Source organism: Piliocolobus tephrosceles, chromosome 19 (genome assembly GCF_002776525.5).
Source record: "Piliocolobus tephrosceles isolate RC106 chromosome 19, ASM277652v3, whole genome shotgun sequence".
NCBI lineage: Eukaryota > Metazoa > Chordata > Mammalia > Primates > Cercopithecidae > Piliocolobus > Piliocolobus tephrosceles.
The window spans coordinates 10,745,257-10,768,199 of record NC_045452.1 but is presented as its reverse complement, the minus strand read 5'-3'; the positions used below and the strand labels follow the sequence as shown (position 1 = coordinate 10,768,199).

The 22,943-nt window shown below is 58.3% G+C and overlaps 2 protein-coding genes across 6 annotated transcripts; one reads left to right on the top strand and one right to left on the bottom strand.

Annotated features, from left to right (window-relative positions):
* Positions 1-1,705: 1,705 nt before the first annotated feature.
* On the top strand, positions 1,706-8,735 carry RASL10A (RAS like family 10 member A). 3 transcript variants are annotated; one of them, XM_023190720.1, is made up of 3 exons: positions 5,813-6,677; positions 7,735-7,859; positions 8,125-8,735. In XM_023190720.1, the coding sequence occupies exons 1-3, from the start codon at positions 6,459-6,461 to the stop codon at positions 8,390-8,392; spliced, it is 612 nt and encodes a 203-aa protein (XP_023046488.1). In that variant the 5' UTR covers positions 5,813-6,458; the 3' UTR covers positions 8,393-8,735. The 3 variants fall into 3 exon arrangements, with proteins under 3 accessions (XP_023046486.1, XP_023046488.1, XP_023046485.1); XM_023190718.1 differs by lacking the exon at positions 5,813-6,677 and adding an exon at positions 1,706-2,063 and having other exon boundaries at positions 7,735-8,735; XM_023190717.1 differs by having other exon boundaries at positions 7,735-8,735.
* A 147-nt stretch (positions 8,736-8,882) lies between these two features.
* Positions 8,883-15,319, bottom strand: GAS2L1 (growth arrest specific 2 like 1). 3 transcript variants are annotated; one of them, XM_023190723.3, is made up of 7 exons: positions 15,103-15,319; positions 14,483-14,957; positions 12,904-13,708; positions 11,121-11,228; positions 10,933-11,029; positions 10,669-10,840; positions 8,883-10,207 (listed from the first exon to the last, which is right to left on the bottom strand). In XM_023190723.3, the coding sequence occupies exons 3-7, from the start codon at positions 13,534-13,536 to the stop codon at positions 9,172-9,174; spliced, it is 2,046 nt and encodes a 681-aa protein (XP_023046491.1). In that variant the 5' UTR covers positions 13,537-13,708; positions 14,483-14,957; positions 15,103-15,319; the 3' UTR covers positions 8,883-9,171. The 3 variants fall into 3 exon arrangements, with proteins under 3 accessions (XP_023046491.1, XP_023046489.1, XP_023046490.1); XM_023190721.3 differs by having other exon boundaries at positions 12,904-13,555; XM_023190722.3 differs by having other exon boundaries at positions 12,904-13,555; positions 14,483-15,319.
* Positions 15,320-22,943: the final 7,624 nt, after the last annotated feature.

Below are 22,943 nucleotides of genomic sequence, written 5' to 3'. Positions count from 1 at the left end.
GCAAGAGACTCTGTCTCAAAAACAAAACAAAACAAAACAAAAATTAGCAGGGTGTGGTGGCAGGCGCTTGTAGTCCCAGCTACTCAGGAAGCTGCAACAGGAGAATTGCTTCAACCCAGAGGCCAAGGTTTCAGTGAGCTGAGATCACGCCCCTGCACTCTAACCTGGGCAACAGGGAGAGTCTCCATCTCTTTTTTTTTTTCTTTTTTTTTTTTTTGAGACAGAGTCTTGCTCTGTCGCCCAGGCTGGAGTGCAGTGGCCGGATCTCAGCTCACTGCAAGCTCCGCCTCCCGGGTTCACGCCATTCTCCTGCCTCAGCCTCCCAAGTAGCTGGGACTACAGGCGCCCGCCACCTCGCCCGGCTAGTTTTTTGTATTTTTTAGTAGAGACGGGGTTTCACCGTGTTAGCCAAGATGGTCTCGATCTCCTGACCTCATGATTCGCCCGTCTCGGCCTCCCAAAGTGCTGGGATTACAGGCTTGAGCCACCGCGCCCGGCCGAGAGTCTCCATCTCAAAAAAAATAAGAAAAAAGAAACCAGGAGCAGCCGGGCGTGGTGACTCACACCTGTAATCCCAGCACTTTGGGAAGCCCAGGCAGACTGATGGCTTGAGCCCAGGAGTTTGAGACAAGCAAAACCCTGTTTCTACAAAGAAATGCAAAAATTTAGCCAGGTGTGGTGGTGTGTGCCTGTGGTCCCAGCTACTCAGGGAGGGGGATTGCTTGAGCCCTGTAAGTCAAGGCTGCAGTGAGCCATGTTTGTGCCTCTGCATTCCAGCCTGGACGACAGAATGAGACCCTGTTTCAAAAATAAATAAATAAATAATAAAAAGAATAAAAACAAGAGCTAGATGCTGGATGTATTCATGCCACTGGGTGTCACTTCTTCCAGGCCCTCAGCTGACATAGCTAGAAAATATATGTGTGTCTCTTTACCCACGTATACACACATATGCCTCCATTATGTTTTGTATTTGTAGCCATTTACATATAAAAATGCAAGTTTTATATGTACAAATTTTATCTCCCCAAACTTAACCGGTTGTCTTGGTTTTTCTTTTTGTATCATCTCATTGCATCCTACAGCTCAGTGAAGTCTGGAAAATTAATATTCCCTTCACAGAGAAAGAAGCTGAGAAGAAGAGGTAGTTTTTGTATTTTTGTTTTTTGTTTTTTGTTTTTTTGAGGTAGGGTCTTGCTCTGTCGCCCAGGCTGGTGTACAGTGGTATGATCATGGCTCACTGTAGCCTCGACCTCCAGGGCTCAAGTGATCCTCCCACCTCAGCTTCCGAGCAGCTGGGACTACGTGTGTGCACCACCACACCCAGCTAATTTATTCATATTTATATATTTATATATTTATTTATTTATTTATATTTATATTTATTTATTTTGAGATGGAGTCTCACCCTGTCACCCAAGCTGGAGTGCAGTGGCGTGATCTTGGCTCACTGCAACCTCCGCCTCCCGGGTTCAAGCGATTCTCCTGCCTCAGCCTCCAGAGTAGCTGGGACTACAGGCCCCTGCCATCATGCCTGGCTAATTTTTGTATTTTTAATAGAGATGGGGTTTTGCCATGTTGGCCAGGCTTGTCTCAAATGCCTGACCTCTTGATCCCCCCTGCCTCGGCCTCCCAAAATGCTGGGATTACAGGCACGAGCCACTGCACGTGGCCAATTTTAAAAATTTTTTATAGAGATGGGGTCTCACTACGTTGCCCAGGCTGGTCTGGAACTCCTGGGCTCAAGCGATCCTCCCGCCTTGGCCTCCCCAAGGTGCTGGAATTACAGGTGTCAGACACTACCCCAGCCCGAGGTGCAGAGAACGTAAGTAACTTGCACAGATGACACTGTCCTGGAAGGAGGTTTCAAACCCAAGAGAAGAAACTTTCAGAGATTTGGAAGCCCAGCCCTGCCCAGCCTCCTTGTATCCTGATGGCTAGAAGACCAGCCCAGCCTTCAAGAGGCTGCCTGGCTGTGATCAGTGAGAGTCATCATGAGGATGTCCCCCCACTACACCCCCAAGCATGTGAGCTGTGGAGGATCCCCCCATTTGTGGCTCCAGGTGAGTTACTGGTGGTGTGGAGCCATGATTCATGGCCAGGACAGACCATAATTAGTGGTCACTGGTGTGGCCCAGCAAAGGAGTCCAGAACAAACACCCCCTGGGAGCTGGATGAAGTCTGGGGTGCCTGACTCCAGGGATGGGCCGGAATCAGGCCCAGCTGGGAAGAAGCACATGGGTGAAGGCCAGGTGGCTGGTGTTAGGAGCCTGTGGGCAATGAACTGGAGAAAGCAGAATTTCCCACCTGGTGCCTGCCCCTGCCCAGCACCCCCCACCATCTGTGGCTTGATCCTTTGGGGCTCAGTATAAGCCCCTCAACTGCCGCTGGGCTGGTGCTTCCCCTAGGCCTCCTCATCTCCCCAGGCCTGAACCAGCCCAGAGCGCCTGTCTTCACCTGTCCCTGCCTAGCTGCATGTCTGTCTCTTTCTCCCTGCCACAGAGGGTAGGCAGGACCACCTTGGCCACTGTGTGCCTAGTGCCAGTCTCCTCTGCTGAAGGAGCAGATGCATGCATGGTTGGCAGATGGTCCCTGGAGCCCTGGATAGGGGCATTCAAAGAGTGCCCAGGAGGCCCTGGGGAATAGGGATTGGAGGGGGGCAGCAGGCAGAAGCCCCGCAGCCTTTCCTTGGGGAAGGAGTGAGGGGACTGATGAGAGAACCCTGAAATCCACATCCCAGGCAGACAGGCAGCTTGAGCCCCTCAGCCTGCTGGTCTTTGGGAAACCTGGGGACAGGGCTGCACACTCCCATTAGGGTTCAGCTCAGCCACTGTGGATGGGGGGGCTCCACGAAGCCTAGAGGCCTCCCCCAGCCCCTCCCCACAGGGGGCTGAGTGGTCACTGGGGGTTGAGCTCCAGTTGAGCACTTCCTGAGAACGCTCTGGGTCCAGATGAAGCCAGGCTTCTCAGAAAGCCGGACTCTGGAACCCAAGAGCCTGGGTTCCAGCCCCTGTGCTGCCATTTTCCAGCTGGGCAACTGTGGCCCAATCATGGCATCCCTGGGAGCCTCAGTGAGTGCGAGGCTGTGGGTCAGGCTTGGCACATCGCAGGCCCTTGATAAAGGGGCACTGCTGCTAGGAACACTTCTGTGAGAGTCTCCTAGGGAACATGGTACGCTGTGGGGTTTACAGGGCTTCGTGGGAGCCTCAGGATGTTCCCAGTCCACAGTGCCCCTTCCCCTCGCCATCCAAAAACACATACTGGGAGCCAGAGATGCCTCACACACAGCTCTGTTTGCTGTGTCAGAAGGAGAAGCAAGGAAGGTTTTCCAGAGAAAGAATACCCGGGGTGGGCGGGAGTGCGCCTAGCATTGAGAAGAGCTTACAAAAGACTGTCCTAGCCAGGCACGGTGGCTCATGCCTGAAACCCTAGCACGTTGGGAGGCTGAGGCGGTTGGATCACCTGAGGTCAGCAGTTCGAGACCAGCCTGACCAATATGGTGAAACCCTGTCTCTACTAAAAAATACAAAAATTAGCCAGGGGTGGTGGTGTGTGCCTGTAGTCCCAGCTACTCTAGAGGCTGAGACAGGAGAATTGCTTGAACCCAGGAGGTGGAGGTTGCAGTGAGCCAAGATTGCACTCCTGCACTCCAGCCTGGGCGACAGAGCGAGACTCCATCTCAAAACAAACAAACAAAAGACTGTCCTAGTGTCAACTTTTCAGACTTCTGGGTTTTGTTGTTGTGTTGCTGAGTGCCTTGTTATTTACTCCTTGCCTTGTTCCCCAAAGGAATTGAAGCAGCTTACAAAACCCAGAAGCGGCTGGGCGCGGTGGCTCAAGCCTGTAATCCCAGCACTTTGGGAGGCCGAGACGGGCGGATCACGAGGTCAGGAGTTCGAGACCATCCTGGCTAACACGGTGAAACCCCCGTCTCTACTAAAAAATGCAAAAAGCTAGCCGGGCGAGGTGGCTGGCGCCTGTAGTCCCAGCTACTTGGGAGGCTGAGGCGGGAGAATGGCGTAAACCCGGGAGGCGGAGCTTGCAGTGAGCTGAGATCTGGCCACTGCACTCCAGCCCGGGCGACAGAGCAAGACTCCGTCTCAAAAACAAAACAAAACCAAAAAAACCCCAGAAGCCTGAAAAGTCAAAAACTCAGAAGTTCGGCTGGATGTGGTGGCTCACGCCTATAATCCCAGCACTTTTGGAGGCTGAGGAGGGAGGATCGCTTAAGCCAGGAGTTCAAGACCAGCCTAGGCAACATAGTGAGATTCCACCTCTACAAAAAATAAAAATAAACAAATTAGCTAGATGTCATAGCATGCACCTGCAGTCCCAGCTATTTGAGAGGCTGAGGCAAGGAGGATCACTTGAACCCAGGGGGTTGAGGATGCAGTGAGCTATGATGACACCACTTCACTCCAACTTGGGTGACAGGGCAAGACCTTATCTCAAACAACAACAACAAAACCCAGAGATCTGAAAAGTTACAATGTGAAAGAGGACATCAAATGAAAGGAAAAATCATGGTAGGAAAGAAAGATGAAGGCAGCAGTCCCCACTCACTGAGCTAGAAGACCTGGAACACTGGACAGAGGTGGTTCTGAGCTCCCTAGTGGCTGAGGGTAGGAGTGAAAGCAGACCCCAGCCCCTGATCCAGCATGAGAGGATGAAAGCACAGCCATTGTTCTGGAGACACTTTCTGGTTGTCATCATGGACAGGCTCCCTGGAGGATGTGCCTCCTCCCGCTTCAGGATTTAGCTCTTCTACTTCCCCTGGGCTGGGGTGGGTACATTGTGCTTTGACAGTCCCTAGATCTCATGTGTTCTAGAACCCCCTCTCCCAAAGCAGAACTTTTTTTTTTTTTTTTCTGTTTTCTGTTTTTTAAATCCATTTCAGCCTCCTGACAAGCAATAAGATTTGGAATATTTGTTGAGGGGATGAATAAATGAACTCCTTAGTCAGTGCAGAGGTATCTATGCATTGCGGCCATTTCTTGAGCATTGTCACCTGCAGGTCAGAGATGTGGGAGCCCCACACAGCAGGGAGGAGAGCAGAGGTGGAGGATGGGGGGCTGGGTTAACCCAGGCTTTCCAAGCTGTGATGGGGCAGGAGCTTCTCCACTAGCTCCAGGAAGGGGGAACTTGGGCTCTGGGCGCCTGTTTTGAAGAGGTTGCACCCCTTTGAGGGGACCTACGGATTGCAACTCACGCAGGAAACGTGACCTTATCAGTGAGGGCGGTGGAGTGGGCCAATTTCTGGATCTTTATTTAGTCACCTCCAGCCTTGTTGGGACAGGGATCTGGAGCTAAGCTGCTGTGGTCTTGGCATCCTCTGTCCCCACTTACCCTCGAGGACGGCCGTTTGAATATTGTCTAGTGTGGGCCATTTACCCCCGTGGGCAGGAGGAAGGTAGGAGGGACCTAAGAGGAGACTTCAAGGGCCCCCCCACTGCCCTTCTAACCTTGCAGATTCCCCTCTGGGGCCTGTTTCCTCCTCTCTCAACCAGCGATGCCAGGCTGAGACTGTCGGTTCGAGAATCACGTAGGTAATAGCTTAGTAAAGGGCCTGACACATAGTAGGCTCTCAAGAAAAGGTCGGAGCCTCTTGAGGAGTCTGCCTGTGATGGATGCGAAGCACAGACCCAGCGCAGTGCGGCGATTCGCCCAAGGTCACACAGCCGCACCCCCCAATTCGGACCCCGGGCGGCCTGACTCCGGGGGCTGGGGCTTGTCGGGTGCCAGCGTGGAGGCGAGCAGTGTTTGGAAGAGCGGCCGCGGCCGTGGGTGGGAAGGGGCTTCTATTTTGGAGCGGGTGAGAGGAGCGGGACACGCGGAGGGGGTAAGAAAGGGGTGGGCTCTCTCGGGATCTCTGTCCCCCAGTCACCTTGCTGCAACCCTTCCTGGGAGGGGCGTTCTGGGCGGTGGGGGAAGGTGGGAGGGGCGGGCGGTTACCTCATCGCCGCCTCCGGGAGGCCCCGCTAGCTCGCGCCGCCGGCTGAGGCGGCGACTCCAGGCGCGGAAGCGAGAGAAGGACAGAGGCACAGAGGCTCCGGGAGGCAGTGCTGCCCCCCGCGCCCCGCACTGCTGCGGGACCCGCGCCGCGAGGGGGGCGGACTTCGGGGCCCGGCGCGGCCGCCGGCGCCTGGGTTGGCGCTGCGGGGCGGAGGCGGTGTCTGAGCGCCGCTCCGGGTCTGCGCTCTCCTCCCGGGCTTCGGCACCCGCCCGAGCCGCTCGCGCGTCCGCCACCTGTCTGCCCACTCCGTTGTCTGTCCGTTCTCCCGCCGCCAGCTCCGGCCTCGGGCCTGCCCTCTCCGGTCTCTGTGTTCCGGGGTCGACGAGAAGCGCGGCGGGGCCGGGGCGCACCGGGCAGGGCGCGCGGGGCGCACGGCCGGGGGGCGCACGGCGCGGCGCCGATCCATGAGGCTTTCCAGAGCGGAGAGCGGCAGCGCCGGCCGGCCATGGGGGGCAGCCTGCGGGTGGCCGTTCTAGGCGCCCCGGGCGTGGGCAAGACGGCCATCATCCGCCAGTTCCTGTTCGGTGACTACCCCGAGCGCCACCGGCCCACGGACGGGCCGCGCCTCTACCGACCCGCGGTGCTGCTCGACGGCGCCGTCTACGACTTAAGCATCCGCGACGGCGACGTCGCTGGCCCCGGCTCGAGCCCTGGGGGTCCGGAGGTAGCGGCTCGAGGAGCGAGCAGGGGCGTGTGACAGCGTGAGGGGTGTGCGTGCTCGGTGCACACGTGCGTGTCCGCGTGGAGGCCTCGGGCGCCTGGCTGTGCTCCAGGATGGAGGGATGTGTGTGCTTCCTGGGATACTTGCGTTTCAGCCCTTCCCGCCGACATGAAAACTCCCAAGCCCAGGCTGGAGACCGGGCGATTTTGCCCAGGGGCGTTCCCTTGCTCCTGTGAGCGCCTCCACCTTTGCCTGCCTTGGCTGGGGGGTGTGGAGCAGCTCGTGGTGGTGCATAGCGGTGCCTTTCCGCAAGTGTGGTGTTTTGTGTTTGGGGCCTTGAGCAGAGCTACAATGGGAGAGACTGGGGTCAGGGTAGGGGTGTATTTACTACGGAGGCTGGTGGAGGGGTTTATTCTCTGCCCCCTCATTCCTGTGCCCTGGAGCGAAGGCTCGTTTAGTAATTTGTGCAAAGTAAAGGACAGACCTCCGACCCTAGAGCAGTGAAGAAGAAAGAGCAGACAGGATTAAGCAGGGCTTCCTGGAGGGGCTGCCATTTGAGCTGAACCTGGAAGACCGAGTGAAGTTCTGAGTAAAGGGAGTGGCAAAAGCATAGCAGGTGGAAAGACCAGCAGGTGCTTACGCCAGGGGTCTAAACGGTTACAGCTGACAACGTGGGGGGCGTGGTGGACCACGGGGCTCCGGGCGGCCACGGGCTTTGGAATTAGTCTTAGAGGCAGTGGTAAGCACTGAAGGCATCTAGGGAGGAGAGTGGCCTGAGCCGAGTTGGGGAAAGCTGAAAAGAGGAAGATTCTGGGTAAACAGAGGGGAGACCAAGGATGAAGGAGGGTGGCTGACAGGCTCCAGGCACGATTTGGAAAATTTTACTCTGGTGGTCACGAGGAGACAGGGCCCAGAAAACTTGGGGGAGGGGCGCAGAGATCTGGATGGGGGTGATGTTGGCCTGAGGATGAACTAGGTTTAGCGTCCAGGCCCCTGCAGAGGGTTCGAGAGCGGGAGAGTGGAAAAGAGGCTTCCGCAAACCCTGGCCTCCTGTCCCCAGGAGTGGCCAGACCCTAAGGACTGGAGCTTGCAGGACACGGACGCCTTCGTGCTCGTCTACGACATCTGCAGCCCGGACAGTTTCGACTACGTGAAGGCCCTGCGGCAGCGCATCGCGGAGACCAGGTGGGGGCGCGGCAGGTCTGGCGGTGGGGAGCTAGGGCAGATCTGGCCCGGCCTTTGCCTGAGGGGAGTGTGTAGGGTCTCCCAACGTCGTGGGCCGGGTCTTAGGCCTTCGCCCGTGGGAAGGCCTTCGCTGTGTGTGCGGAGTTCGGTGGGGAGGGCCTCTGGCTGTAGGAAGGGAATGCGCCTGCGTGTGTATACCCACTGGGGGAATTCTCCGGCCGTGGGGTCCCCGGCACCGCGTCTCTCATCTCCATTCGGCCCCCAGGCCGGCGGGCGCGCCCGAAGCGCCCATCCTCGTGGTAGGCAACAAGCGAGACAGGCAGCGGCTGCGCTTCGGACCGCGGCGCGCGCTGGCCGCCCTGGTGCGCAGGGGCTGGCGCTGCGGCTACCTCGAGTGCTCGGCCAAGTACAACTGGCACGTGCTGCGTCTCTTCCGTGAGCTGCTGCGCTGCGCTCTGGTGCGCGCGCGCCCTGCACACCCGGCCCTGCGCCTGCAGGGGGCGCTGCATCCAGCGCGCTGCAGCCTCATGTGACCCGATTGGACAGTGCCATCCATGGGCCCCACCTTGTGACTGGGACAACCAGGGACCTGGATTGGACAGGATCGCCCAACTTCACTGGGACTGGACAGGGAAGTCTCCGCCCTGATTGGATGAGGCCTAAGCGACGGGCCCCTTTTTGAACCTCATTGGACCCAACCAGGTCCCAAGCTCCATTGGAGATGACCAGTCCTTTCTGGGACCTCAGTGGGTCACAATCCCACTGGATGGAAAGGACTTGGCTATGAATTTGGAAACGCGAGGCCTGCTCCTGGAGCTTCACTGGACATATTCTTTGTGCCACTCCTATCGCAGGATAATAAACGGGAAAATAATTGAGTGCACCTGGGATTTCTGGGCTGGGCGGGATAACGCTTTAAGTCTAGAGGTCAGAGCTGCCAGGCTTGACCTCCAGGCAGTTAACTTCAGGGTCCTCGAAAAGGTCTGAATGGCCCCAACGCGGAGTCCCCAAGAAACAGACAGGTGGCTGGAGCAAAACTTTACTGTCAGAGGCTCTGCTGGGCCACAGGTCTTCAGGACACCGGGCTGGCCCGGCCTCCTCTAAGGCATTCAATAATATTAGTAATTAAATAGCAACGCTCATCCCCCAATCGGAATGTACAACAGAGGTCCCATTGTGCCATGTGGTCCCAAGGGGTCTGGTCCCATGAGGTCTGGTACTCAAGAGGCAGAGGGGGCTCCCTGATGCAGAGGGGTTAAGGCCACAAAGGAAAAGGAGAAGGGATGGGGTCTGGGGACAGTGAGCTGGTCCATCACATCCAAGAATCTGGCTCAGCCCTTGGAGTGACTGAGTGCAGGGCATGCCAGGTCCCAAGCTCTGCGGGTCCGGAGGGGCGGCGGGGGCCCCGAGGCGTGGGGATGCGTGAGGGTTTACGGTCTGGCTGTGTGTCCATCCGACCCCGTGCCCAGGTCCTCAAGGGTTCGGGGCCAGCCAGGGAGCTCCCAGGTGCATCTAGTGGCCCCCCCATGCCAGGGCAGGGGCTGCCTTCATCGGAAGAGCTGGAAAGGGCTTGGCTTCGCGGCCCAGGCAGGCCATTGGCCGTCCGGCCAGAGTCCCCAGGTTGGCCACATTTGCCACCCAGGACGCTGAGGGACGAAGAGGAGGAACTGGAGGAACAGTAGGCAGAGTCAGGAGCTGGAGGGTCAGGGGCCCGAGCTGGGTCAGGGGCTGGTCCAGTGGGGGTCACGCTAGCAACAGCCTCAAGGGCCCGGGCATTGGCCAGGAACTCCTCTTCCAGGCGCCGAAACAGCTGCTGCTCCTGCTGCGGGTCGAGCTGCAGGGGTGTGCGGAAGATGCTGGCCGGTGTGGTGCCCAACTCTGGACTGGGGCTGGAGACCCGGGAAAGCCGGGGTGCTGCAGGGCTGCGGGCACGGGGAGTCTGGGGGGTGGTCCTGCCCGAGCCCCCAGTGCCCCTGCCCCTTGGCACCCATGAGTGCTGCCCGTCTCGATCCCTGCGCACAAGCAGCACAGCCTGCTCCTCGCGGCTCTGGCTCCGGGCCCGCCGGGCAGGGCTGGGGGCTGACAGCTGGGCTCCCCTGCCTCCTGGAGACCCCCGGGGCCGGCCCCGATCCAGCCGGTCTCGGGACTGGCTGCGCAGGGCAGGAGGCCGTCTCGGAGAGGCCGGGGTGCCTGTGGTCAGCCGCCGGCTGGGTCGCTCCCTCCGGGGGCCAGTGCCTGTGTCATCACTGCGGGTACCAAGGGGGCCGCTCTGGGCGGAGGAGGCTGAGGAGTCACTGTCCCCGGAGTAGCGGCGGGAGCGGGGATGGGGGGGCAGCTGATCCCGGGGCCTGGGGCAGGGGGACAAGAGAGACAGATGGGGTACCAAGGAAGGACTGGCATGAGAACAGGCAGGGAGAGGAACAGCAGGGTATGTGGCTGGTGGACGGGGCTGTCAGGGGCATCGGTCTGTCCTGGGGACTTCCAGGGAGAAGTGAGCAGCTTCCTCCAGCCACCCAGGGCCCCAAAAACCACGGAAAAAGAAGTTTCCTGGGCTCTAGACACCCCCCTTCCCAGGACGGGCCAGAGGAAGTAAGAGCTGGACTGGCTGCCACCCAGCCACAGGGCCCGCCCCAGCTGTGTTGTTGGTTTGGTTGTGTTGCCATGGAGATGGGAAGCTAGGCCCGCCCCCACCCACGGGAACTTTTCCCAGGGTGTGAGTCACTCTGGCGCACAGGCAACCCGTCATGCAGGCTAGGGCTGACGCCCCCAACCCTCTGGACCCCTCATCCCTCGTCCTCCTGCATCTCACCTGGGCGGGGTCTGGGGCCCCTCCTTTGTGCTTCGCAAGCTAATGGGAGTCATCTCAGGTCGGGAGCCCCGGCGCTCACTCCCAGGAACTGGGCTAGCAGGGCGGGGACTGGGGGTGGGTGACACCCTCTGTGGAGAAAAGGTACGGACCCTCGGCTGGGGTGGGCGATGAGCTGCAGGGAGAGAGGACAGGCAGCATGTGAGGGAAGTAGCCACACAAGCGAGTCCCCTGCCCATCTACCCCCGGCCCCACCCCGGCACTGACCGGTGGAGGAGCAGCGGCACGGGTCGTGCTTGTCCAGGTAATGCTCCAGCGTGTCCCAGCCACCACCCACTCGTACCATCACGTGGCTCCTCAGCACCTGCAGGCGTGGGCAGGTCATGGCTGTGCCCCAGGCGCCCGGCAGCCCACCACCTTGGCTGCTGCCCACTAGGGCGGCCCCTGGCCCTTACCCGCACAAAGATGAGCAGGCTCGAGTCCCCCACACGGTACTTCCCCTCTGAGACCTTGATCATGGGGAACTGGTCGGGGCAGGTGCAGTGGCCCAGGATCTCCCTCACCTGAGGCCAGAGAGAGGGTAGGGGTCAGAGGTCAAGTCCTCTTCCTGGGGCTTAATGTCAGCCATTCCAGGGTCAGGAGGAAGTCAGGCCTTCCAGGGAAGTGGATGGAGGCCGTGTTACCCCAGATGGGGTACAGCTTCCACACATGACCTTTCTTTTCTTTTTTTTTTTTTTTTGAGACGGAGTTTCACTCTTGTTGCCCAGGCTAGAGTGCAACGGCGTGATCTCTGCTCACTGCAACCTCTGCCTTCCAGGTTCCAGCAATTCCCCTGCCACAGCCTCCCGAGTGGCTGGGATTACAGGCATGTGCTACCACGCCTGGCTAATTTTGTATTTTTAGTAGAGATGGGGTTTCTCCATGTTGGCCAGGCTGGTCTTGAACTCCTGACCTCAGGTGACCCACCCACCTCGGCCTCCCAAAGTGCTGGATTACAGGCGTGAGCCACCACGCCCGGCCCACACGTGACCTTTTACCAGCTCCCCCTTCTTGGCTCTCTGGGCCCAGGGAGCTCCCAGGATGAGATGATGGGGCTGTGGTCACACCATGGTCTGAGACCCCGTGAGGAACATCCCACAGCTCCTAGAGCTGGGGAAGCCCCAGAGCCTGTCCTCACTCCCCCTTCACCCACTTCCCAGACAAGAAGGCTGGGGCCCACAGGAAGGCCAGGCGGGCTACAGGACACAGGCGCAGGGGGTCCCATACCCCTGGGTGGGCACTGATGCGGAGGGGTACCACAGACACGTGGGACACACAGGCCACTGGCTAGGTGAGCACGCACCACATACAGCCCCCCCACCAGAGCCAGAGCTGCCAAGCTGGCTATGTGGGCAGCCCTGCCCGCCTCCCCGCCCACAGCGGCAGCAGTGCTGCCAGAGGAAATAAGCAGGTGGAGCCTTGAGTGACCCTGGCCCAGGACAGGGGGTGGGGCCCCAGGCTCTGCCCACTGCCATCCGCTATCCACCTCCCAGGCAGGCACATTGTAGTCCTGACCTTCCGATAAGAAGGAAACTCTTGGTCCAGCCCTCGGGGGTGGCAGGGGCCACCCACATCCTGGGAGAGGAGAGAGTTGGGGGCGGGGCCTGGCACCTTCTATGCTTAGAGTCCTGCGGCTCCAAACAGGATCCCCATCCCAGCAACAGCAGTAACCCGGCTAGGCTTCCCAAGGGTGCCTGGGGAGTGGGGAGACCTGCAGAGCCCCCTGGGGTACCTACTGTGTGGTAGGCACCTTGCCCAGGGCTTTCCATGCCTCATCTCAACTGAGCATCACAGCACTCACTCAACCTCGAGCCTCCCTGAGGTTCTGGGCACATCTGCCTAAGACTAAGTGCAGGGAGGGCACAGAGGAGGCGCCCCAATCATGCAGTCCCCCAGAAGGAATGCACAAGCTCAGTTGAGGCACAGTTAGCACACAAAGTGAGGGAGGATCGTGCCAGGAGCCCGCATCCTGTCCCAGGCCCGGCTGGGCTGCGTCATCTCCCCAGCACCTCCCTCTCTGTGGGCTCCCATTTCCTTGGGGTCAGGTATACAGTCCTTGATTTGGTGCTCAACATGTGTGCTCTTTTTGTGGGGCAGGCTGTTCCGCAGATAGCAGGGTGGACCCTGGGAGGTTCAGGGACAGATCGCAGGCACTAGCTGTGCAGTCGGGTCTCTGGCGCCTGGTGCTGGGGGACTCACCAGCTCGTCGAGGTTGCGCAGGTCGCTGGGTGTCATGCGGGGGCCACGGGCAGGAGTCCCTGGTGCAGGGGTGGTTTCAGTGGTGTCCTCCCCAGCAGCAGGGGCGTTGGGGACTGGGGGTGCAGCGCGCAGCTCCCGCTCAATCTCCTGCTCGAACTGCACCAGGCGTGGGGCGAGCAGGCCCAGGCGGGCCCCACGCCGTGCCACCTCCAGCAGGCACAGTACCACGCTCTTCTCGTTCTTGCGAAGCACCAGGTCCTCAGTCTCAAACATGAGCACCTCTGGCACACCCAGCTCCGTGCGGCACCAGCCGATGAAGGTGGCCACGTTGTCGCGGGCCATGAAGGAGCCAGGCACTACACTGTGCGCCTGGAAGGCCACACCTCGGGCCGGTCGGGCAGCTGCCAATGCACGGGCAGCCTCGGTCACGGCGTTGGCATGTTGGCACAGTGTCGTGCCCGTGGCCAGCCCCGTCAGGAAGCCATCACCACCACCCGGGAGACCCAGGCCGTACAAGGCATTGAGCCACTCGGCCAGGTCCTCCTTCATGGCCTCCACGTAGGCCTCACTGGAGCGAAACGGCCGCACACTCTTGGCCGCCGAGCCCGCGATGCCAGCCACCGGGTCTGCCATGCCCGGACCGGCCGAGTCACTGTGGGCAGGAACACAGGTCAGGATCGCTGTGGGGACCCAGTAAGGGCTCAGTACAAACTAAGCTGCTGGCCACCTGCACCAGTCTGTCACTCAGGCCAAATGCCTGGTTTACATGTTGGCTCTGGGAAATGTCGGTGCTCCGTTTCCTCATCTGCGAAATGGGTACAGTAACATTCCCTGCCTCATGGGACTCTATGGGATAATTTTTATAAACTTAGGGTCCCTTAAGTGTTTGCTGTGTGACTTTCTGGGGTGCAAACTGGGGCTTGGCTGGGGCCTCCCTCTCAGGCAGGGAGGTGCCCATTGTGAAGGGCTGGGACCTACAGAAGTGAAGGCAAAGGCTAGGGCCCCCAGAGGACACGAAGGGAACCCAGGTCCTGACCTCAGAGTGGGTTATGTGCATGGCTCAGGGCTGGTGCCCACCCCAAGTCCTCCGGGAAGGTCCCCGCGCCTTCCTTGGCCCCCCTTCCATAAGGGCTGTGCCATCATTAACAACGACATAGCAGCAGCAATAGTGTAACAGCACGACCGCGCTAGGGCTGGGCGGGCGGAGGCATTATTTCCATTTTACAGATGAGGAAACTGAGGCGCAGAAAGGGCCGAGTTCGTGAAGGTCGCAGAGCTGTGGGTGGAGGAGCCCGGGCGTCCGGGCGGCGCAGCGTGGCCGGTCTCGGCGATCCGGGGCCAGGGCCAGGCCCCGCCTCCTCCAAGAAGCCTCCCTAGTGCCCCAGGCCGGTGCCAGCGGGGCCAGGCCTCAGAGCGGCCTCCGCAGGCCCCGCCGGTGCTCGGGCCTGGGCCCAGAGAGGGCGCGGGGCCGCCCAAGGTCACACAGCCCCGGGGAACAGAGGCAGCGGACGTCGCTTCCCGGCCCTCCGCCCCCGTCCATGCGCACCAGGCAGGGAGTGCTGGGGGTCTCCGCGCTCACCTGGCTCATCCCGCGGCTCCGGGGAGCATCGCCCCGGCGGGGGCCGGAGCCGGGCCGGGCCCGCCGCAGGGAGGCGCCGCCCGAGCCGCAGCTCGATCTGTCCCGCGCCGCCGCGGCCTCCTCCTCGCCACCGTCTCCGCCCCGCCTCCCTGGAATTCGGATCCGGCCCGGAGGGGGCGGGCGGGGCTGCGCGCTCTTAAAGGGGCCGCCCCTTTCCCGAGCCAGCGGGGCAGATAGCGGAAGAGCTAGGGTCTTCCCACGCGGTCGGGCCAGGAATCCCGGGTCTTCAAGCGCTCTCGACGCAGAGGGCCCCAGGGTCCCCAGACAACTGCGACCGGCTCAGGCGCCCCACCCCCACCCAGCCTAGTACCCGGGGCCCAGTCCAACCTCGTTGATCCCCTGGGGAGGAGGTTGGGACCTTTTAATCCTCCGCCTCCCGGTACGGTGGGCTCCCTGGGCTGGGGCACAGCACGGCCTGTTCCCAAGATGAAGTCAGGAAGCGATAGCGGCTGGGGGCTGCAAAGTCACCTCCTCCCGGGTGGACCTCCCCTGGCCAGATAACCGGCAACGCCGCGGGGAGGGGAGGATGGCCCTGGTGACTGAGGGCTCCTTGTGCTCACCGAATGCTCCGTTTTGACCTTGAGATGAGGGGAACCGGTTTCACAGATGAGGATACTGAGGCTTAGAGAAGTAGGCAGATGGCCAAGGCCAGAGTTCCGCACAGAACAGGGGACGGGGGCATCGGAGGCCGGCCGGACACGGGAGAGTTAAGCCCCGCTAGGCTCTTTTTAAACTGCAGAGGACAGACCGCCGGGATCAGCGGGAAATCCTGCCCCCTGCTGCTGCCGGCTGGGTTGGGCGGGACGCCGGGCGGGTCTGGGCGGCAGCCATGCTACACGGGCGGGGCCGGCCTGCAGGGAAGCGCCGCCAACCACAGCCAGGCTCAGAGCTCCAATAAATCTCCTACTGTGTGCTACCAAGACTGCTCTGAGCCCTTGACCTGAATGGACTGGCGTGTCACCTCTGTGAGGGACACTCATGCCCAACGGGGGCGCCCTCAGGAGAGCAGCTGATGGAGCCGGGATTTGAACATGACGCTTATGGAGACGCCCTGGTCCACGGATCAGCAGCATTGGTTGAGCACCTATTGTGAGCCAGGCCTCTTGGTGTCAGGCACTCGCAGACATCATCCCAGAGTCCTTGTGATTTTTTCTTTTCTTTTCTTTTCTTTTTTGAGACAGTGTCTCACTCTGTCGCTTGCTCAGGCTGGAGTGCAGTGGCTAGATCTCGGCTCACTGCAACCTCCACCTCCCAGGTTCAAGCGATTCTTCTGTCTCAGCCTCCCGAGTAGCTGGGATTACAGGCGTGAGCCACCACATCTGGCTTTTTGTATTTTTAGTAGAGATGGGGTTTTACCATGTTGGCCAGGTTGGTCTCGAACTCCTGACCTCAGGTGATCCGCCCACCTCCCAAAGTGCTGGGATTATAGGCATGAGCTTGTGTGAATTTTTCAAAGGTGTTTTCTCACCTCAGTGCCTGGCATGGCACTTCCTCCAGTGAGGAATGCAGAAATTAGCAATCCTCAAGGCTGACACCTGCATGGCACCTACCGTGTGCTGGGTCTCTTTGGGCACTGGAAATCAACAGCAAAACAGCAGGGAACCAAGCAGTGCCAGCTCTCAGGACCTGCTGTCCGAGTGGCAGGGAGGCAGCCCCAGGGCAGAGACAGGGATGAGGTGCAGGGGAGATGGGGAGGGAGCTGGGTGAGGGTGTGAGTGTGAGGGGGGCTGCAACTTAAAATCCCTCATCAGGAAAGGAGATGAGGGAGGAAGGTCGGTCAGGGGTATCTGGAGGGGGAGAGGGAACGGTCAGTGCAAAGGCCCCAAAGTGTGCATGTGTCCAGCATGCTCAAGAAGACTGGGGAGGTGGGTGAGGGAAGAGGTAGAGAGATTAGAGAGACCCCAAGGGCTGGTTAAGCAGGGCCTTGTGGGCTGTGCCTCTTTTGAAGGACATGGGAGCCACGGAATGATTTAGAGCAGGGGTGGTTGGCTTAGGTCTTAACATTCCCTGGGGCTGCTGTGGTCAGCCAAGGCAGGAGCTGGAGCCTCAGAGGAAACCAGGTGGTGAGAGGGTGCTGGATTCTGGCCGTATTGTGAGGGGAGAGCTGATGTGCTGGTGGATTGGTTGTGTGAGAACGGGGTCCAGGAGGACTCCCAGGGCTGAGCACTGGGAGAGCGGGGGTGCTAACACCTGGGGAGGGGAGGGCTGCTGGAGGTGGAGGAGGGTTGTAGGTTTGGGGTGGGGGTGAATCAGGGTGTGGACACTTAACAGTTTCATCTTCAAAATACCCCGATGAGCTATGATACTCTTACGTGTTCTCATTTTACAATTTGGGGAAATTGAGGCCCAGAGAACGCATGGGATATGTGTAACCAGCAGCTGTGCAGGAATTTGACTCCTGCTTATACCCACCTTGCTCCATTTTGGGGCTGTGGACACAGGTGAAGTTGGACTGAACCCAGGCTCTGTCATTGGTCATTAGATGGGATAGTGAAGCTCCCTGAGCCTCAGTGGCACCATCTGTAGAATGGGACAGTAGTAGTAGTCACATCATGGGGCTGTGAAAAATAATGCCACTACCCAACTCAGTGTGGCCTGGCTCAGCATGTCCACTTCTCTGGGGAGGAGGGATTATAAAGAGATTCCTTCCTCCCACTGTGGCCGGTGATAAGAGGCCTGTTCTAGACCACAGCCTCCACCTGATTGTGGGACATGCAGTTGCTATGGTGCAGACTTCACTGGGGGGTGAGACCCCTGGCCCAGGGCATGGTGGACCCTAGCTTTGACCCCCTCTGTCATATGGTGGCCCAGGGCCCGTGGGGCCACATCTGGGAAAGCTCAGCCTCTGCATGGTCTCCCTTGTTCCTTGCAGGACCAAGAGAAACCACAGAAACTGCTGGAGGGACAGGAGGTTTGGGCTATAGGGACCCTGAGCCCATCTGTACAGATCCTTGAGGCCACCCCCCTCTGTGCACAGAATGCTGTGGCTCCCATATGGGCTCCTTCTGGCCTTTGACCAGAGGGTACATAGCCAGTTTCTTGCACCCACTGCTGGGTGCCAGCCAGCAGCCTGCTTGGCCTTGGTTGCCACTAGAGGTCAGACGATGGCTGTGGAGCTTTCAAGCAAAACTCACATTGTGGGCTACAGCCCTGCTACCAGGCAGCTCCAGGAACCTCTGGTGCTGGTTGGATTAGAACTCCCAAGTTCTCCAGCCTGGACTGAGGCTCTGAGCACAGCCCAAGATGAGTGAGGGACTCACAGGAGGCTTCCGGCTGCTGTGTCCAGGTGTGGGCTCAGCTCCAATGACTGCGGCTGGTCAGCTCCTGCTCTGGCTGTGGGACAGGTGACCCTGAGCTGCCTCCAGTGCCCTCCACAAGAGAGACGCAAAATTGGAAAACCCAAGTGGGCTCTTTCCAACCTGCCTGTATCACAATGCCCTCACTGCCGGCCGTACGCCCAGCAGATCTGTCAGGAGTGGGGCAGGAGGGGACAGCATGAGGACCAGCTGTCGTCCCTGTCACAGACTACACTGTCGGCCCCACAGCTGCTGCTGCAGCCCTGTGCTCTTTCCTGTCGAGCAGGGCAGCCACTCCCTGCAGGCATAGATCAGTCCCCATGGACCCCACCACCGTTGCCCAGGCCTGTGCCATGTGGCCTCGTGGGACCTCAAGTTTGTGTTGGAAACTTTTAGTCTAGGTGCTTTTGAGGAGTTTGAGCAGGGTGTGGGATAGATGCCAGCCTTTCGACCTGCTCTGCTGTCTGCCCTGCCCACCTCCTTCATGCCCTGGCACTAGCCAGCTTCATGCAGCCCTTTGAGACAGGCTCGGAATCCATGCTGCCTGAGGGCATCTGTGCCCAGAGCAGTCCAGAAGTTTCTTTGGACTGACAAAAATAGACCTATCTGATGTATATGTCTCTACCAGGGCTATTTAATGCCAGTAACAAACCCCTCTCAAGGTAGGGACGAAGGGTACTCCTGGGGAGCCTATGCAATGCCAGAGTCTGACGGATGCTTGTGCAGCAGCAGCTTTCAGAGCAGGCTGCTTGTCTTCCCTTAGTGCTGGCAGCATGCGGGTCATGTCAGAGCACCCATCCTTTCAGAAGCAGGTGCCTGTGTACAGTGGGGTGGTGGGAGGGTGAGTGTGCGGGGTCTGGAGGGCAACGACCCTTAGCTCAACTCGGCCTCTCAATGGCAAGTCCTCCCTTGACCTCTCTATTCCCATCTCAGCTGAGTTGTGGCTGTCCTATGCTACCTGCCTTGAAGGTTATTAGGAATTAAACACATGGAGGTACTTAGTGCAATGCCTGGCATGACACAGGGGCCCAGTGATTCCCTAGTCAAGTTTGGGCCTCAGAGGTGTGTGTGCACCTTGGCTCTGACATATCAAGGCTGAGGTGAGAGCATCCTTGGCCCCTTGAGGAACAGTGCTGGACTGGCAAGCAAGGCAGAGCAGGGCAGCTGGGCTCCCAGGGGTCTTTTGAAGCATGGCAAGCATGCTTGGAGCCACCAAATGGTTTTGAGACTAGAGACGACCTCCTGTGTCTAGCTGGTTTGGGCCAAGTGTGGTGGCTCACGCCTATAATCCCAGCACTGGGAGGCCAGGAGGCCAAGGTGGGATGATCACTTGAGCCCAAGTTGAGTCCAGCCTGGGAAACAGTGAGACCTGATCTCTACAAAAGCATCAAAAAAATTAGCCGGGTGCTACACCTGTAGTCCCAGCTACTCAGGAGGCTGAGGTGGGAAGATCGCTTGAGCTCAGGAGTTGAAGCTGTGATTGTGCCACTGCCCTCCAGCCTTGGTGAGAGCAAGACCATCTCCAACAACAAAAACCACCACAAACTTTGGTCTGGCTTCTAAGGAAGGGCTGGAGACAGAGGGGATGAAGCAGGGAACCCAGTGAGGTGATGTCATGGAGGTGGGGGGCTGTGGTGGTTTGCACTGTCCTGGATTTGGAAGAGAGCTAGGTTGGGGGCTGGGGTTTGAGAATGGGTCATGGATGACTCCAAGGTTTGCGGCAGTGTGTTTGCTGACCTGGGGTGTAGGGAGGATGCGGCAGGAGCAAGCCCTGCTCTACACCCATCATGCACCCAAACCGAGTTGCCCTAGGGAGAAAGGGCTGAAGCCAGAGTATGGGAAGGACAGCCAGGCAGTGTGGGGCTCAGGGAACCCAATGCTAACCTTGGGGCCGTCCCGCATTTAGGGGTAGAAGAAAAAGGAAGCAATGAAGGAGATAGGAGAACAGAGAAGAAATGACCATTGATTTGGCAACATTAGAAGTCGTTGGTGACTGAGAGGTGTTTTAGTGTGGGCAAAGAATGAAGTGGGTTCCAGAAAGGGAGGAGGTAGACACGGCTCTTTCCATGCGCTTCCTGTAGAAAGGGCCAGGAAGATGGTTTGGAGGGAGGTATGATGGCTGGTTAAGGGAGGGTTTTCCAAATGCAGAGAATCAAACACATACTAGCACAGGAAATGACCAGGGAAACTGCAGAGGTGTACGCAATACTTGTCCAGAAGTGCTGGGATGAGAGGGCCCGACCCAGTCCGCCCGAGGGATTGTCCCTCACCTGAGGGAGCAGCTCCTTACAACCCTCCTAGTGCCTGATCCCACGGAAGGTGAAGTTATTTCCAGTTCTTCCTGTGCCTCCCTTACCTGGATCTCTCCTTGAACCTTTGGACACTAGTGGGTCTCTGAGGGTGCGTCAGGGTCAGAGTCTGTTTCCATGTCACAACCGCTTTAGATTTCACCTCACACGACCCCTGAACAAACCGTTTATCTGGAAAGCACCCCTCTCCTGGGTGGGGTGGGAGCACGCTCCCAGCAGACACGCAGTGACTGTGGAACAGAGGCCGAGAAGGATAACTGTTTATAAACATTTTGAATTTTATTTAAAAAAAAAAAAAAAAAAACATCACAACCATGAACATTGTTACAGTTAGAGGCCCTCTTGGTTCTCCACAATGATACTGAGCATGCTCACAAGGGGTTCCCATTGTTAAAGTCTTAGTTAAACAACCATTTTTAAAAGAAGGAAAAAAAAACTCCGCACACTACCATTTAACTTGTTTTAATGTTTCTTCACAAATGGTGAAAAATACTAAAGTACAGACAAGGAATAATCATAATGTTGTGGCCAACATTATAAATATGGAATTATAAATTTAAAACATTTTCTGGTTTAAAAAATAAATCTGGTAGTCAATGCAGCTCTGCGGGGTCTCTGCATCTAGTAGGGCCGATCTCTGCGCTCCTGACGGTGCTCGCCTCTGCAAGGCAAAGAGGGCTCTTTGGTTAGAATGGGGAGGGGTGAGGAAGCCCTTCCTGAGGCCCCAGGTGCCCCTTCCTGACTCCTCCCAAGCACTGGCACAAGCTTCCTAGCGCCATGGGAACTTGCTCCAACCAAGCTGGGAGGGGCTGTCCTCTCACTGTGCCTGGTGGCCCACAGCTGCTTTTCACCAGCACTTACTTATCCATTTTTCCAGGTCCTCCACGTCCTCCTCTTCTTCCTCCCATCTGTTCCATCAAAGGTCCAGGGGGCCCCCCAGGGCCACCTCGTCTTCCTCCACCAAAGCCACCTCGGTCCATGCCCCGGCCACCACGGAAGCCACCTCTGTCTCCACCACGGCCACCTCTGAACATTCCACCGGGACCACCACGATCCATGAGGCCACCTCTTCCTCCCCGCATGCCACCAGGGCCACCTCTGCCACGATCACCACCTAAGGTGAGAAGAGCAGGGCGAAAGCAGTCAGTGGGTGGCTGCAGAGGCCCTGTGGGCACTGGAAGCTGCTCTGCTTCCTTCTCTCGCCGCAGAAACAAACCAGACACTTCACTCAATCTCAGCATCAGGCTGACAATTTAGAAATGACAGGACGACAACTCAAGGTTCTTAAGCAGACGGCAGCTGCAGTTTACCAAGCCCACAGATAAGAAAAGAGGTTTAGCATCAGGAAGCTGAGGGGACACTCATGAAACCTGCACCTACCCGGGGGCGGGAAGGGTGGCGGGAGGAAGCCTTCAGGCTTTGGGGCCTTACACTGGTTGCACTCTGTTCTCCAGGCGAAGTTCTGGTTTCCACAACCCCTGCATACAATTACATCACAGCAGAAATCACCAATTGAACTAAGGAAGATAAACAAGGAAAGGTGGTGTGTGAACAGGTACACACTCACTATCAGGATCTATGTACACCCATGTTTTAGGGCACAGCCTAAGGCAGCAGTGTGGCCACAACACAGGTCAAATCAATCTTCAGAAGGCTCTGAAGCATCCAGGGAATGGCTGACTAGTGCCCCTAACCAGCCATCAGGGTCATCATTCTGTTCCTCTAGACAGAGCCATCTGCTCTGGAGTGGGGATGGGGTGAGGGAAGGGTGGCTTCACTCACAGGGTATCAATTTGCCAAGACAAGTACATACGGATTGGGACACTGCCAGTCTCCAGCTCGGTGCTGGACGTTTCCTCCTCCAGAGGGGTTCCCTCGGGAACCCCGGGGTCCTCTTGGAGGAAAGCCTCCTCTATCTCCTCCACGGCCTCCCATGCGACCCATGGGTCCCCCAGGACCTCCTGGGCCTCCTGGACCTACAACAAGAAACAGCAAATCATTTCTCTGTAGCACCAGATTTGCCATGGGAAATAAAAATCACTAAGTAAACCCAGATACCACTGTTGTCATTTCCCCATCACCCGTCCCATATGTTTCCGTGTGGCTCAGGCATCAGCCCCTTCCCTGTGAGGAGCGTGTTCCATGTGCTCTACAGGAAACAGAGCTCCAATTCTTCTTTTTTTTTATTTTTTGGGGAGCCGGAGTCCCCCCTTTCCCCCCAGGCTGGAGTACAGTGGCGCGATCTCGGCTCACTGCCCGCTCCACCTCCCGGGTTTACGCCATTCTCCTGCCTCAGCCTCCCGAGTAACTGGGACTACAGGCGCCCACCACATCGCCCGGCTAGTTTTTTTGTATTTTTTTTTTAGTAGAGACGGAGTTTCACCGTGTTAGCCAGGATGGTCTCGATCTCCTGACCTCGTGATCCGCCCGTCTCGGCCTCCCAAAGTGCTGGGATAACAGGCTTGAGCCACCGCGCCCGGCCTCTTTTTTTTTTTTTTTTTGAGACGGAGTCTGGCTCTGTCACCCAGGCTGGAGTGCAGTGGCGCGATCTCAGCTCACTGCAAGCTCTGTCTCCCAGGTTCACGCCATTCTCCTGTCTCAGCCTCCCGAGTAGCTGGGACTACAGGCGCCCACCATCACGCCCGGCTAATTTTTCTATTTTTAATAGAGATGGGATTTCACTGTGTTAGCTAGGATGGTCTCAATCTCTTGACCTTGTGATCCGCCCGCCTTGGCCTCCCAAAGTGCTGGGATTACAGGCATGAGCCACTGTGCCTGGCCTTTTTTTTTTTTTTT

Excerpts from the sequence above, each read along its gene's own strand:
- RASL10A (XM_023190717.1), top strand. The coding sequence starts at position 6,459 with ATGGGGGGCAGCCTGCGGGTGGCCGTTCTAGGCGCCCCGGGCGTGGGC. Across the intron at positions 6,678-7,734 it reads CGAGCCCTGGGGGTCCGGAG|GAGTGGCCAGACCCTAAGGA; the intron begins GTAGCGGCTCGA and ends TCCTGTCCCCAG.
- GAS2L1 (XM_023190722.3), bottom strand. The coding sequence starts at position 13,536 with ATGGCAGACCCGGTGGCTGGCATCGCGGGCTCGGCGGCCAAGAGTGTG. Across the intron at positions 11,030-11,120 it reads GCCTGCTCATCTTTGTGCGG|GTGCTGAGGAGCCACGTGAT; the intron begins GTAAGGGCCAGG and ends CCACGCCTGCAG. Across the intron at positions 10,208-10,668 it reads GGGCCCCAGACCCCGCCCAG|GCCCCGGGATCAGCTGCCCC; the intron begins GTGAGATGCAGG and ends CCCCTGCCCCAG.